Source organism: Eubalaena glacialis, chromosome 11, assembly GCF_028564815.1.
Source record: "Eubalaena glacialis isolate mEubGla1 chromosome 11, mEubGla1.1.hap2.+ XY, whole genome shotgun sequence".
In the NCBI taxonomy this organism is placed as follows: Eukaryota; Metazoa; Chordata; class Mammalia; order Artiodactyla; family Balaenidae; genus Eubalaena; species Eubalaena glacialis.
In genome coordinates, this window is record NC_083726.1 from 42,703,904 (window position 1) to 42,719,582 (window position 15,679).

The following is a 15,679-nucleotide window of genomic DNA, read 5'->3' on the forward strand; positions in this document are numbered from 1 at the left end:
GCCCAGACTACATGGGGAGGCCACATGTAAGTATTAGAGCCATAACCTCAGCTAAGATCTTCCCCATCAGCCAGTATCAACTAACAGACATGTGAGTGAGTAAGCTTTCAGGCTATTCCAGTCCCTAGTTTTTGAACCATCCCAGCTGACACCCAGTGGAGCAAAGTGAGTTATGTTGAGTCCTAAATTGCAAATCTGTGAACAAAAATGCCTTTTTAACCACTAAATTTTTCAGTGCTGTAGATAACCAGAATGTTGTAACTGTTCCCACACAGAGCCAACATTTCCCATCCTACCATGTTTCCCAAATTGTACTGGAAATGCTAATAGATATCCGATAGGAAAATACTCTACATGAAGTTGCCAGGTACCCGGTAATTTGAAATTTCTGCCTGATAAAGTTCAGACCCCCCCTTTCAGAATTAAATTTATTCTTAAATTGGGAGCCATGGCAAAACAGCTACTCCAAAACCATAAAATTAGCTTCCAGTGGTTCTAGGAGTGGAAAAGGGAATTTGGCCTTGGGCAGGCTCTGTTCTGGGAGGAATCACTTTCATCATTTGGAGGTAAGTCAACAGAGTAGCCCCAAAGTAATCCAAATGTGATATTAAAGTGCTGCATGGTAAAGAAGTACTTTTGTTTTAAAAATGACCCACTTGGGATATTTTCGGCCCCTTGTGGTGGTCTGGTATATTTAGGGAGGACTGCTGGCAACTCTAGTTCTAAAAAGTCTTCATGATCAGTTAAGTTCAGGGAGCGTTACAGCCGTGTATCTATGTTTGTGCAGATTCACACTGCATGCTAGCAGATTGACGGCCTTGAGATCTTGTAGTTGAGGCGTCTGTTTTAACTTGAAGAAAGCCTTGCACTGAATTAGTTGTCCATGGAGCCACGAACATCTCAAGGAGCACTGGGAAATGACGGCCTGGACCACTGGTTCTCAAACTTTTTGATCTTGGGAACTCTTTACATTCTTCAAATTACTGAGGACCCCCAAAAAGCTTTTGTTCATGACAGTTACATCTATCATTACTTTCCATATTAGAAATTAAACAAAATTTTTAAAAAATGTATTAACTCAGACTTCCACTTATAGTCAAGTTGAAATAACAGGAACCAAATTTACCCTCTCGCTTGAAACAATCAAAAACACAGACTAATTACATGAAAAAATATGGTTTTGAGAACGACTGACAATAGGCAACAAAGGAGAGTTACGGAGAAAATGAGGTCAGTCTTGGGATTTTGAGAGTTTCCAGGCTATAGTCTAAGGAGGGAGAATACAGAGGGAGCTGGAAGGCACCCCAAGTTGAGGAGACAGAGCTGAGGGTCCAGAGAAACCAGGGCAGCTAACGTTGGAGGGACTGGAGAGAGCTGCACAGAGAAAGAACCCCAGGAATTCGTAGAGCACCGTCCAACCCCCCCCACACCTTGCAAGTCTTCAGCTGTGTTCTGATTGCACGTGCATGCCCGGTAACTACCCAAGATTACAGAAAAAAACACCTGAAAGACGTAGAGAGAATGGTGTCTGGTGCTCATATGGAGCTGGGGATAGTGCCTATTCTCACCAGTGAGATTAAGAAGTGTGACTCATGGAGCTTTGGATGGAGACCTCAGTACATTACTGAGGTCTTGCCTCAGTAATGGGGAATAATTAACCCTGAACTGAACACTGCTCTGGTCCTGCCTAACAAATCTTGCTTAACAGCAAAACCTGAAAGGATCAAAGTTTCCAAATAATTGCATCCCAGAACAAAGCTCTGGAATTTTTATAAGAATAAAAAAATACCCAGCACTCAATTCATAGTGTCTGGCATCTAATCAAAAATTACCAGGCATGGGGCTTCCCTGGTGGCGCAGTGGTTGAGAATCTGCCTGCCAATGCAGGGGACACGGGTTCAGGCCCTGGTCTGGGAAGATACCACATGCCGCGGAGCAACTAAGCCTATGAGCCACAACTACTGAGCCTGCGCATCTGGAGCTTGTGCTCCTCAACAAGAGAGGCCGCGACAGTGAGAGGCCCACGCACCGCGATGAAGAGTGGACCCCGCTCGCCGCAACTAGAGAAAGCCCTCGCACAGGAACGAAGATCCAGCACAGCCAAAAATAAATTAAAAAAAAAAACAAAACACTGAATAGTACTGATGACAGCCTAGACAGTGCAGAAAAAAATTTAATTGAACTTAAAGACATTAAAAACTATCCAAGATAAACACTGGGGGAAAAAAGAGAATTTTAAAAAATGAATTATCACTGAGCTATAGGACAATCTCAAGTGGCCTAATATACGTGTAACTAGAGTTTGCTGAAAGGGGGGAAGAAATATATTTGAAGAAATAATGACTGAAAATTTTCCAAATTTGATGACAACTGTAAACCTACAGATCCAAGAAACAGCAGCAGCAGCAATGAGGCTTTCTAATGCTTTGGATGGAAATAATCCCTCTTTCTTACTTAGTACTAGAAACACTGCTATTAAAAAGTATTTTCCAATGCAAGTAAATATCCGATGACAGAGATATTCTGGTAAAATTTATCTGAGCAAAACTTTCATACTCCAATTCAAAGGTAAAAAGAGTTTTCTAAGAGGCACATTTGGTTTCCTTGAGTTTATCACTTAGCTGACCTAGATCAAGGGACATTCTGAAGTTTCCACTTGGAATTACAGATTTTTCTATTTTAATAGTCACATAAAGATATTTAATAGAAAACTCTAATACCAAGAACTTTATGAAATTGAAGGTTTACTTTCTGACCTGAAGCTAAGATTTCTTGTCCTGGTATGTACCACTTGTTTCCAATTATCTCTATAAACTCTTAGAACCAGACATCTACATCATAGGTACAATCTACCAATCTGGGAAGGACTGGGGAATCCAGACAAGAAGATAAAGAGGAGAAAAGTACCTAACTGGAATGAAAAGGGAGGGTTTACAGTAGAATTTCCTTTATTATTTATATTTGTTCAAAATATTGTTACTTGAGTTCTACACAGCTCTGGAGGCATTACTTTCAATACAGTAAAATAATTATGAAATGAAAATTAGTCCAATCTGAAAATATTTGTTTAATATCACTGGGTTCTCAATTAAACCATAAACAATCATGTGAACAACAGGAAAGGGTTCCTCCATAATTTTTGCTTTTTGAAGTCCCAAATAAAGCTTTCTTAGTCATGCAGAGTTTCTCAAGTAACTGAGATCAATGCTTGGTAGGTTTCCTTTTCCACTATTTTACTACAGAGTCTTTAGACATACTTACATTTAAATCTTGGAGATTCATACAGTCCTTGAGGATACTAATTAACTCCATGGAATACAAAATTCTTAAAAAAAAATTCTCTTATTTAAAAAAAACTCATTACAAACACAAACATACACACACAGAATTAGAGGTTGCTGGTTTTTTGTTTTTTTTTAAAGAATACTACCACCACCTTCTACTTTTGCTAATTTCTAGTCTTGCCACCTGATTCCTAGTTGACCCAGATATAAACATACAGAATAATCTTTTCATATCACAGGTACCACTACCCGTGTTTCATCAATTTCTTGAAGAGAACTGAGCAAAAAACCAAACACACATTTAAGAGTCAATATTTATTCTGATTAATATTTTACAAAATTTTGACAGATTTAATTTATGTAAGGAGATCTAATTTATTAAACACTTTACAGGTTTTTCTTTCCACAGAGTAACACGTTAAGTAGCAAAATAATACTTGGCACAGTTATAAATAAAGAAAATATAAAATAAAAATATCCATAGCTTAAGTATAATAATGATGCTGTTTTATGCCTATTAATATTTCAAATAAATTCCTGGGAACAACAAAATAAGGAAAAAATTCCAAAGAAGTAATTCATGTTTAGAGCTGAGAAATAAGTTCCTATTTGCTAAAAGTATGCAATGAAGCTGATATGAACTATCCCCCAAAGGGTCACCTTCATACACAACTTTAGAATGGGGTTAAAGTGGTTCCACACACAAGACCTACAAAATAATTAGATGGTACACAGAGGTATGGTTGGCTCCTGACCATCAGACCATTTCTGAGTTATAAATTTCACTGGTACTATGAGATGGCTAGTACTAAAGCATTAACATTGCTAATATTTTCCATGTATACATCTAGAGTTTTATTTTTTTCTATTTAACTGAAAGACATCTCCTTTGCACTGGAAAGAATATTGTACCATAAAGAAAGAACATGGTAACAACACTCTCATACAAACTCTGAGAAAACCACCATTGTATTTGACTGTTAATAAAAATGTATTCGATAAAAACTGCAACTGAGTCTTCACGTGAAGTGGCTCAAAATACAAAAAATTAAAATGAATTCTAGCCTTTTATAAATAACTTTGAATTTAAAAATTATCTAAAATTTCCCCCAATTAGTAGTCAAAACTAGCAGAGACATTTGTAAAGTTAACCAATTTTGTACATTCTATGACAAAATGGCACAATGCTATTGCCACCCCACACCCATCTCTTCCCTTTTCAAAAATAAAGTACGTATGCCAATTTTCTAATATTAAAACACTCAAGTACACTAAGAGTAATTTTTTTGATGTATGACTTATGCTCAAAGAAACTACTATATAAAAATGGTACTTGGAAATACTGAACATCAACTATATACATTTTCACTGCTCCTCTTACTAAGGCAAGGGGCGGGTATACCACTAGATTGCTTTAATACCTGTAATCTGCATTTTACAGAGAATACTAATTTTACCAAGCATCAGACATGCAGTGAACTTGCAGGGTATAATGCTTATTAACAGCGATATTGAACATCACTAGAAGCTCATTAATTATCTCCCTTTTCTTTTTGGTTGGATAAAATGAAATGAGCAGCTTTAAATACACTAACACATAGAGACACAAAGAGAAAACTATTTGATAAATTATTTATATGCAGATATGCAATCTTTACACTGGTCTAGGATCTGTCATTGGTCTGACCACCCTTTTCCCACCCTCCCCCAGCCCATTCCCTCTCACAGGTTTCCCACAGGTTGCTCGAACCACAGTTTGCTACAGCGCTTAAGAGGACTAAACCTGTAAACAATAGTTATGGAAGCAGTGACCAACAGTTCACCATGAGAATATGGAAATGCTGCAACAAAAATTGATCAGTGCATCATTTTTGACAATTAGAAAATCTTTCTGAAATTGTTTCAGACAGCATTAACAAATTTCAAAACATTCAATATTGGGAAAATTGAAACAATCTTAGAGATAAAATTCTTTCTGATAGGTCATTTTTTAAAAACCAGAATATACTATTAGCTTTTCTTTTATTCACATGTGCTATATGTACAGAGATCATGCTCCATCTTTAGCTAGACTCCATTATTTTGTCTACACTTTATTTTGCAGCATAGCCATTTATCTCTATTACTGAGAATTTTGCATTAACTTATTTGTTCTGCCTTTTCTTGAAAATAGCTCAACTCTTAAAAAATTGGACTATGTGCACATCAAATTAAATTCTAATTTATGCTTTACGGGATAGTGTGTGCCAGTATACATTCTATGAGGTGTATCATGCACTTAGTAGGGCTTTTAAGTTGAACAAAATAACATGACTTACTATACTCATGCAAGTGCTTTATTATCAGACCATAAAACCTTAGAGCAAGGTTACTAAAAATTATTTCACTGAACTAGAAATATATCAGCATTGCCAACAGCTGATAGCAATAAAATATTGTTAGCACATTTTTTGGTGAACATTATTTTCTTCTGTCTTTGAAGACACATTACAGTAGATCCCTAATAAAACCACATGATTTTCATCACAGTATTTACATGTACATTCTAACACGTACATAATACTAGTCTGAATCAATTTAAGACAACTTTCTTGGAATTAAATGCAATACTAATAGTAGATTGCATCATAAAATTTAGCTGTATACCATAAATTTAGTTTTAGCTAGAATCAAGCATTTCTGATCAGTATACCATGTCTGTCAACAGAATAAGTTCACTCTTCTTTCATGAAAAATGTTATGAGAACAAAACCAAAAAGTTGAGTATTTTGTGAATTCCCACATTAAGAACCATTAACATTCTTTTTAAGACCTTTATTCTTCCCAGAAGTGGCAGTGTGTTCTGTCCATGTTTACCTTTGTTAATAAAAGTGTTGAAAAAAAAGACTGTAAAATTCACTGTTAGCCCTACATATAGCATGCTATTTGTTCAAAGGATGTGGATTCGAGTGTGAGAGAGACACGGACAGACACAATTTTCAGGCACCACTCAGCAATATGCTTCATAGGATAAAGATGCTGCTACACGAGCTGGTACCCAGATCCTGATATTTGGTCATATTCTATGGTATACTGCCTGGTCCAGTCCACAATAACAGGACGAAAGAGGCCGCAGCATCGAAATTCAAAGAAGTCTATAATATTCCTTACACATCCATGGCTAAACACCACCCCCACCAAAAAAGAAAAAGGAAAAGAAAAAGAAAAAAAAGTCTATTAGTACAATAATTTAATATGAGTTTAATATCATTTTAATGTTAAATAAATTTTTTCGAAACTTAAAAACTCAGGTTTCCTGCAAGAAAGAACCTGCTTATAACTCTACAAAATATGTATGCATTCATGTTTCTTCACGGCTCTGATTTTTCTCTTTTGCTAATACAATTACACAATTATATTTTAAAGTTATTCAAATTTGCATTTCTTTCATTCCTGTGTAATACGCAATTTTTGATAAAACCTTTCCTTGACTGGTGGCTCTTTGGCAAGGAGACAAACTATATCCAAAATTGAGAGAGTAAAAGACAAAATAATATCAATAGCATAAACTTGACAGTGTACCTAAGAATAGTAATTTAAAAAAAGAAATATCTGGGCTTCCCTGGTGGCGCAGTGGTTGAGAGTCTGCCTGCCAATGTGGGGGACACGGGTTCGAGCCCTGGTCTGGGAGGATCCCACATGCCGCGGAGCAACTAGGCCCGTGAGCCACAACTACTGAGCCTGCGCGTCTGGAGCCTGTGCTCCGCAACAAGAGAGGCCGCGACAGAGGCCCGCGCATCGCGATGAAGAGTGGCCCCCGCTTGCCGCAACTAGAGAAAAGCCCTCGCACAGAAACGAAGACCCAACACAGCCAAAAATAAATAATAAATAAATAATAAACAAATTGAAAAAAAAAAAAAAAAAAAAAGAAGTATCAAGGAAAGTTCCCAAAATTTTAGAACTTCAAGAATACCTTTGGAAAAGCAGTCAGTTTTACACCTTATATAATTATTGTGCCTATGGGAGAATTCTCAAAACTACTCAACCGACTCTATTATTTTTGCTTTTATTTAAAGGTTTACATGCTTTCCACAAACATGCAACAATTAATAGCACCACAAAAGCTTGATGGCAGTAGACAAGCAGCTTGAGTAAAACTCAAAGTTTTAAATATTTCTATTATTAGGAAACTACTGTTTCTTAACTTTGAATTGAATGCGAATTAAAATATATATATATAAATAAAAGAACAGGACAGTCTCTTCAATAAATGGTGTTGGGAAAACTGGACAGCCGCATGCGAAAGCATTAAACTGGACCACTATCTTACACCATACACAAAAATTAACTCAAAATGGATTAGACTTGAATGTAAGAACTGAAACCAGAAAACACAAGTGGTAAGCTCCTTGACATCAGTCTTGGTGATGAATTTGTGAATCTGACACCAAAAGCAAAGGCAACAAAAGCAAAAATAAATAAATGAGACTACATTAGACTAAAAAGGTTCTGAACAGCAAAGGAAACCATCAAGAAAATGAAAAGGCAACCTACTGAATGGGAGAAAATATTTGCAAATCATACATCTGATAAGGGGTTAATATCCAAAATCTATAAAGAACTCACACAACTCAACAGCAAAAAAGCAAACAATCCAACTAAAAAATAGGCAGATGATCTGAACAGACATTTTTCTAAGGAAGCCATATAGATGGCCAACAGACACGAGAAGATGCTCAACATCACTAATTTTTAGGGAAATGCAAATCAAAACCACAATGAGATATCACCTCATACCTATTTGAATGGCTATTATCAAAAAGACAAGAAAAGCAAGTGTTGGTGAGGATGTGTAGAAAAGGGAATTCTTGTGCACTGTTGGTGGGAATGTAAATTGGTGCAGCCGCTGTGGAAAACAGTATGGAGGTTCCTCAAAAAATTAAAAACAGAACTACCATATGATCCAGCAATTCCACTTCTTGGTATTTATCCAAAGAAAATGAAAACGCTAACTTGAAAAGATATCTGCACCCCATGTTCATTGCAGCATTATTTACAACAGGCAAGATATGGAAACAACCTAAGTGTCCATCGACAGATGAATAGATTGAAAAAATGCGACACACACACACACACACACACAATGAAATAAAATTCAGCCATTGTAAAGAAGAAGGAAATATAGCCACTTGCAATAACATGGATGGACCGTGAGGGCATTATAAGTGAAATAAGTCAGACAAAGAAAGACAAATACCACATAATCTCACTTACATGGAATCTCAACAACCAAATTCGAGCTCACAGATACAGAGAACAGACTGGTGGAGGGCAGAGGCTGGGGGTGGGGCTGGGCGAAATAGGCGAAGGGGGTTCAAAACGTACAAACTTCCGGTTCTAAAATAAGTAAGCCCTGGGGATGCAGTGTACAGCATGGTGACTATAGTTAATATTGTATTGCATATTTGAAAATGGCTAAGAGAATAGATCTTAAAAGTTCTCATGACAAGAAAAAAAAATTTTGCAACTAAGTATGGTGATAGACGTTAACTAGATTTTAGCGGTGATCATTTTGCAGTGTATACAAGTATTAAACCATTATGTTGTATACCTGAAACTAATATAATGTCATATGTCAATTATACTTCAATTAAAAAAAAAAAAAAGAAAAGAAAACTAGGTGTGTGGAAATTTTTGTGTCATTCAGAGAGCAAATAAAGTAAGTAATTTGCACCAAAAAGTAGCTGCCCTAGAGTCTGGGAAATTTCCCTAAATAATAAATTTTAATCAACTGTATTTTTTAAAATCTTATTTCAATTTTCTGGATACATTCATTTTTGAATGAAAATTTATAAATTGATGGAAAGGTTAAAGAACAAATACTAAACGTTAGTAGGTCAATAAAGTTTGAATTGTATAATCAAGGAAAAAAATGAATATCACAAATTTATATACAGTTAATGTGATAAATACTAAAGTTATGGTGAACTAACCAATGTTTCATCTGGCAGAAATCTTGGTATTTGGTATGTTTTATAAGCTATTTCACACATTGTTAAGTAAAATAAATATTCCCTGTTTCATATATTATTGCCATTCTTAAAGAAAATACTTCTCTTTGATGTACTCACTAGGTATTTGCTGAGTTTAGTTAGTAAGGAACTTTATATGTCAAGAGAAAATATTAAATTCATAGATATGTACATACTTGAATGGGCTTTCAATAGATGTTGTTGTGACTTTAAAGTGCTTGTATCTTCTGGCATTCATTCTTTCATTTGTAGTAATACCTAAACATGATATCTAAGAGGCAAGAGAAAGCAAACCATTAACTCTCTGAATATTTAATATAAAACAAGTTAATTCTCAAGAGGATCAGGATGGAGAGAAAAATGATGAAGTCTGTTTCTGGCTTTCCATCAGGAGATCATCAAGCTGGTTTACACAGTACCATCTGACTCTGTGAGAAGTAGCTGGTTAAACGGGGAAAATATTTAAAAACAGGTCACCTGGCATTGTGTATGTGGAGGCATGGACATTATGTACATACTACCTCTCCATCAGCCCCTTTAAGAAGGAGCTTTTTAAAAAATCCTAATTAAAAAAACTCTTGAATAAATACTGATATTTGTAGGTAATAAAATATTAAAACACACACAAAATTACTGGAACCATCAGTCTAAGCTCACACTTATATCCAATTGGATGTATGTAAACCAGGAAAGAGAAATAAAAAGTTTTGACGACAGTAGTACTGAAAGTTAAAAGTTCATAATATAAGAAGAGGGAGGAGAGGTGGAGAGCAAGAGTGAAGAAGAAAGGAACAGCAAATTGAAAATTTTAACTCTTGAAAAAATTTTAATTACTGAAAAGTAGGAATGGTTATAAAGAGAATACATTGTTATCTTTTAAGCAAGGAGTGAATTTTTAAGAGTTCTCAGCACACTAAAGAACAAATAATGCACTTGCACATACCTGATACATCTGACACATGAGTAATACAGCCACCCACATGAAATGAAAAACACTGTTCAGAAACATCCAAAACATCCAGGGTGAACATGTGGCAATTTGAGTAATATATGTCCAAAATCCATCCTTGGTGTAGCTGGTCTCACAGTGGAGCCCCCAGTCTAAAATCAGAGCAGAAGAACGCACATTTACTCCGCAATCATCCGAGCACCTCGTGTGGACACTTGTGATAGGCGCCACTTAGAAAACACGGTCCAAGAATTTAACTGATGACTTTCAATGCAAGTATTTTTATACTCTTAAATAATCCCCTTGTACATTAGTGAAAAAAACGTATCAAAAGCAGAAATAGAAAAAGCAGCAGGCAATCCTAAAAACAAACAAACCTGTACTGTAACGATACACAGTTTTTATTTGATTGGTATTGCATACATACAATACGTAAAAAAACAATTCCTTTATACAAAGATAAGATGATACAGATATGTGAGACTTCTTTGGAGGGGAGGAACATAACACAAGATCACCTTGGTGAGGGGGGCTTTTTCCAAAACAAAATCTACTCTTTGAGAGCTGCTGCCATAAAGAACTGATGTTATGAGCAGGACTATGCTCTCTCTCAGGTGTCTTGGGCTGCCAGAAATTAGGTAAAGATCTCTGACCAAATCGTTCTCTCTGTTAACCCCTATTTGAGGAAGTAACCTCCTTTTTCATTAGGGCAATAACAGAGATTATTCGTAATATCTGTGGGAGTAGGAGGACTAGGAAATCATCCAAGACTTATTTTTAAGTCAGCATCTAATACATCTTTTGTGCTAAATACCACCAAGCCCTGAAGGGCAGTAACTAATATTTTCATTTAAATTCTTTCCAAATTATGTTCTCAGTGCAATAAAACCCCATCATTTCTTCTAAGATACTATACCCATATGATCACTGAATGACAACTTATTCTTAACCTTTTAAACATTCTCTAATAGGCAATAATTATACCTTACTCTTCAAAACATTTCAAGTTCTGTGCAAACTTAACTATATTTTCCCAGCTGTTTGGTAAGAAAGAGCAACTAGCACAATCACAAAATCTATAAACTACTAGAGTAAAGCAAGCATGTGATGTGAAAAATGTTGGTGTTTTTTACCCAGAAGCTTTTCAAAGCCTATTGAAAGATAACTAACTGATAATTTTGTTTCTTATACTCTATGTTGAACGTGTTTGACAGTTCTATATCTATTTTTTCTTTATGCTTCATTGTAGTGAGGTGCCCCAAACCCTAATTTTTAGTTAAAAGACATCTGACATTATCGTATTTTTTGTTAATATGGTAAAGCATGAGTATGCAAACACGTGTTTTAAGAAGATAAAAAACTAACTGTACTCACAAGAAATACAACCATAAATCATCCAGCAGATCATAAAAAGCAAGAAGAATAGGTAGCCCATAAAGTATCTATGGTTGCCTGCACCTAAAGAACAAAACAGAAGCAATTTTTTTTAGCTAAGAAAAAACAACTGGAAATACACCTAAGGGTGAGGTAGGGGTGGGGAAATTCCATGAAAAGTGAGATACACCTTGGACAATAATCACATACATTATTTATTTTACAAAATGTTCTTCAAGAAAATAAATGTTTTAATAAAATTGTTAAAATAAAAATGCTTATAATGACACACAAAGATGTAGTGACTGCAATGATATTCATTCAAAAGAGTCTTAAGGAACCAAATAAATCACAATTTTGAGCTTTAATTCTACTATTTGCCTTGAGGTTTAAATAACCCTATTTTATCTTTAGTTTTATAAACTTTAAAATCCTACTTTTTAAAGGCTTCTCCCCAACACAGTCATACAATCTTTGTAATGTTTCCCTGCTGTCCTCTCATAAAATCTCCAGGGCCACGTCTCAGAGCACTTAGTTCATTTCCTCAGACTATGCCATTCTTGAACACTGAGATATGTAGAGTTCTTATCTGTCATTCTGCTCTGCCTCTGTACATAACAACCTTTAAATATTTTTTATTGCCTTACTTTCTTTAGTTTAACTAAAAAACAACACAATCTGCCTCCTTATTGATTTCACTGTTATCCAATGGATAAAATAGGAAAGAGTAGGCACCAGAGAGAACTGATAGAGAAATTATATCAATCTTTTCTAGACACTGATTTTATGATGTCTTTTTCCCTCTCTCTTACAACTGAGTTGATGTTTTGCCACTCAGAAAATAACTGGGGGAACGAGGGGCATTGTAGGGTGCTAGAATGAACCTTCTACACCTACTTTAATATTGTACTTCATTAGTTACCTAGAGTAATTTAAATGAACAATATACTTAGAAATTACTAATAAAACTTACCTACACAGTTGCCCACCCATGGGCAATGATGGTCGAATTTTGCTATACAGCGGTTGCACACACCACAATGTTTGGACCTCACTGGTTTCCGTATCTGTTAACAGGCATGTTAAAAGATTATGAGAGGCACTATACCTAAGAGAGGAAAGCCGAACATTTTATTTTCTCAAAATACAATATGAAAAAAACCCGGTATTTTTTGAAAAGGATTATACCAAGGTTTCCAAAGGAATAGAACCAAACAAAAATCACTTTTGTTTAATAAAATTTCAACTGCAACAACAAAGATGAAGAGGATAAGTCTACTCTAAAATACAAATTCCTAAGATGGGGCAGAACCATCAATTCACAAAAATAATTAAGAATCAAAGACCAATTTGCTGTTGCAATGAATGGTACTATATTTAATTCATAGCCCTCAAATTCCTCAAATATCACTCTTGAGGCTTCTTAATGAAAATGTACTGCAATTAATGGTCATAATACTGGTTGTTGCTTAATAAAATGAAATTGGTTCCTTAGTAAAAGGAAGGTCAATTTAGAAGTGAATAAAAGAGAGCTTTTAAAATTCGCATCACTAATAAAATGTCTTCCCAAAGTTTACAAATCTAGCAAAAAATCCCAGTAAGTGTACACGTCTTTCTTTCAGTGAAAGAAATCTGAGATCTCAGATTAAGGTACAGCACTTCCTCTGCTGAACTGCACGACCTTATCTAAGAAAGTACAACATGCTTAAGAAGTTTAGGCAGTCCCTGTTTGTTTCAAAAAACATAAAATACATTCTTCAGGTCTTCACAGGCAATAAAAAACTCATGTTTATGATGTTTTAAGTGTTGTGAAATGTTTTTCTCTACAGTACTCTAAGGCAACCAAGTGAATACAAGAACTCACTAGTGACCTTCAAAGAGCTGCTCGTTCCAATGCTGGACACACGACAAGAGCGAGAGTTATTAACCCTTGTTGGAAACAAATTTTATAATATCCTTTATTGGTGTTTCAATAAAAGCACTAACATTTCCCCAACAGTTTGCATAAATTACACACTATTCTGAGGTACTAAGAAAAAGGCATGGGTGCACTATGCAGTTCTTACATGTATTAAAAAAATCTGGGGACCCAAGAAAAGGCTAAGTTATTCTTCACCACAGATATGAGACTAAATCTATTAGCAGAAAGAAGTAGGATATATCAAACAAATTTTACCCTTACTTCCAACTCTCAGCTAAGTCTCCCATTTGGGCAACAGCTGTCAATGAATTCCGCACAAAAACTGACACAAGGCTCCTAAACACAACAGTTGCCTTAGTTCACTTACAGAGCAATTCATTTTTAGAAAATTCTGATCTACATGTGTCTTGTGTATTTTTCAAAGTAAAGGATACCCATATAATGACAAATACCTCTGTCAATTTGAATCATTTTATAATAGGACAAGCTCTTTATTTTACAATAACAAATTATCTATCCAGAATTACGCAGCTTACGATAACATAATATATAATAAAATGTTTATATAATAAAATGTTTATGCTATGATGAGAGAAAGTCTTGTTCTTACCATCAGATATTTACTTAATAATGAAACTGTATTGAGCAACTCTATATAAAGAATCTGTTTGCTGACTGCAAGACTGATGCTCTCACAATGAAAAAAGAAATGGTTAGAAAATGTGTTTTCCACTTGGGATATTCTTTCTACAATCATAATTTGGCTATATTTGATAAAAATGAGGGTACTTTTAGAGAGAAAAGGTTATGTTTCAATAGATGTTAAATTCTAGTTTTGTTAATTGAGGTCAGTATTTACCGTCTAAAACTCTCTTCCCAAATAGCTCTTTGTTACTATGTTATGTTATTGTAAAGTTTAACTGAGTTATTAAGAAGATATCCTAAGCTTGTTTCTGAAGCTGATCACTGTAATCTATCTGTGGATGAAGATCAGGTGCCCCATGATCTATAACCAAGGGGTTATGCATACTGGAAAAAGCATCATTTAAAGGACCGTCTCCAACCTAGATGAAAGGCTTCTTATCAGGTATTCTCAAGTACCTCATGCACAAGGAAACTGAAGGCAATCAACTCTTAAATTCATATTTCCCAATTAAGAAGGGCCTCTGCATTGAACTGTCTATAGAAAAGACTGCTGACCCCAAATGACAACCACACCAGGATAAGAAGACAACAGCAGTGGTAGGCAGCTGACCCAAGAACCTGTATCAGCCCTGAAGAACCATCCAACTAATTTAATTGAACTGTTTATCAATTATTTGTCTTCCTATCAAAATGGAAAGTTATTGTTTTACTTCTGACCATACTTTTAACCCCAATGTTCAGGATGGAAAGAAAATTCTCTAGTGAAGTTGTCTAACTATTCATGACATGTATCACTGCTTGCTTTGAGTGTACTGCTAAAAGCACATATACAATGTTTGAATGACAATTTGGTATAATTGATCAAATGCATAGCCTATAAAGTGTTAAAAAAAAAAAGAACCTGTTTGCTATATGGCAAGGATATCAGCAATGTATACCTGACTTTGCGGAACAGAATAATATTTTCACAGAATAGTAGAGTATAAAAATGTTCTAAATGTTAAGAATACAATTCTGTAAATTACCCATTGTAAAGCACAGAAACAAAAGCCTTTTTAAAGCATGCTTGAAAATACAAAAGAATCAGTCTAAAGTTGTTACCAAGAGTAAAGCAGTATATATTTTGAACATCCAAAATCATAACTGTTAGGTCAAAGCAACAAACAACCAAACAACTGTTTGGTTAAGTGAAACAACTTAAAAGAATCTGTAGAAGTAGAGCGTAGTTTCAAAGACTCATTCCAGAATCCTAAACTAAGTCAATTATTTTTATTATTATTCAACTGTTAAGATATTAGTTCAGTTGTAGTGTATAACTTAAAGGTATAAAAGAGCATTTAGTTTCAAGCATGATTTGGGGATATTTCCATTTCCATGTGGCAGTCCATATATTTTCCACAAGAACTAATTATAAAAATTAAGCAGAAAATCATTAAAACACAAAACAGTATTATTCTATAGAAATTAGATGTCTATAGTAATAAAACAATGTCAA

The 15,679-nt window shown here is 35.0% G+C and overlaps 1 protein-coding gene across 1 annotated transcript in view; it reads right to left on the reverse strand.

The window, feature by feature from the left end:
- Window positions 1–5,868: 5,868 nt before the first annotated feature.
- The window catches only part of ZDHHC17 (zinc finger DHHC-type palmitoyltransferase 17), a 97,873-nt gene continuing 88,062 nt past the window's right edge, over window positions 5,869–15,679 (reverse strand). The window contains exons 13-17 of the mRNA XM_061204970.1: window positions 12,592–12,685; window positions 11,619–11,702; window positions 10,239–10,396; window positions 9,472–9,566; window positions 5,869–6,444 (exon numbers count right to left, since the gene is read on the reverse strand). Coding sequence (XP_061060953.1) covers window positions 6,306–6,444; window positions 9,472–9,566; window positions 10,239–10,396; window positions 11,619–11,702; window positions 12,592–12,685 — 570 coding nt within the window. The 3' untranslated portion in view covers window positions 5,869–6,305. The remainder of the gene's footprint in view (window positions 6,445–9,471; window positions 9,567–10,238; window positions 10,397–11,618; window positions 11,703–12,591; window positions 12,686–15,679) is intronic.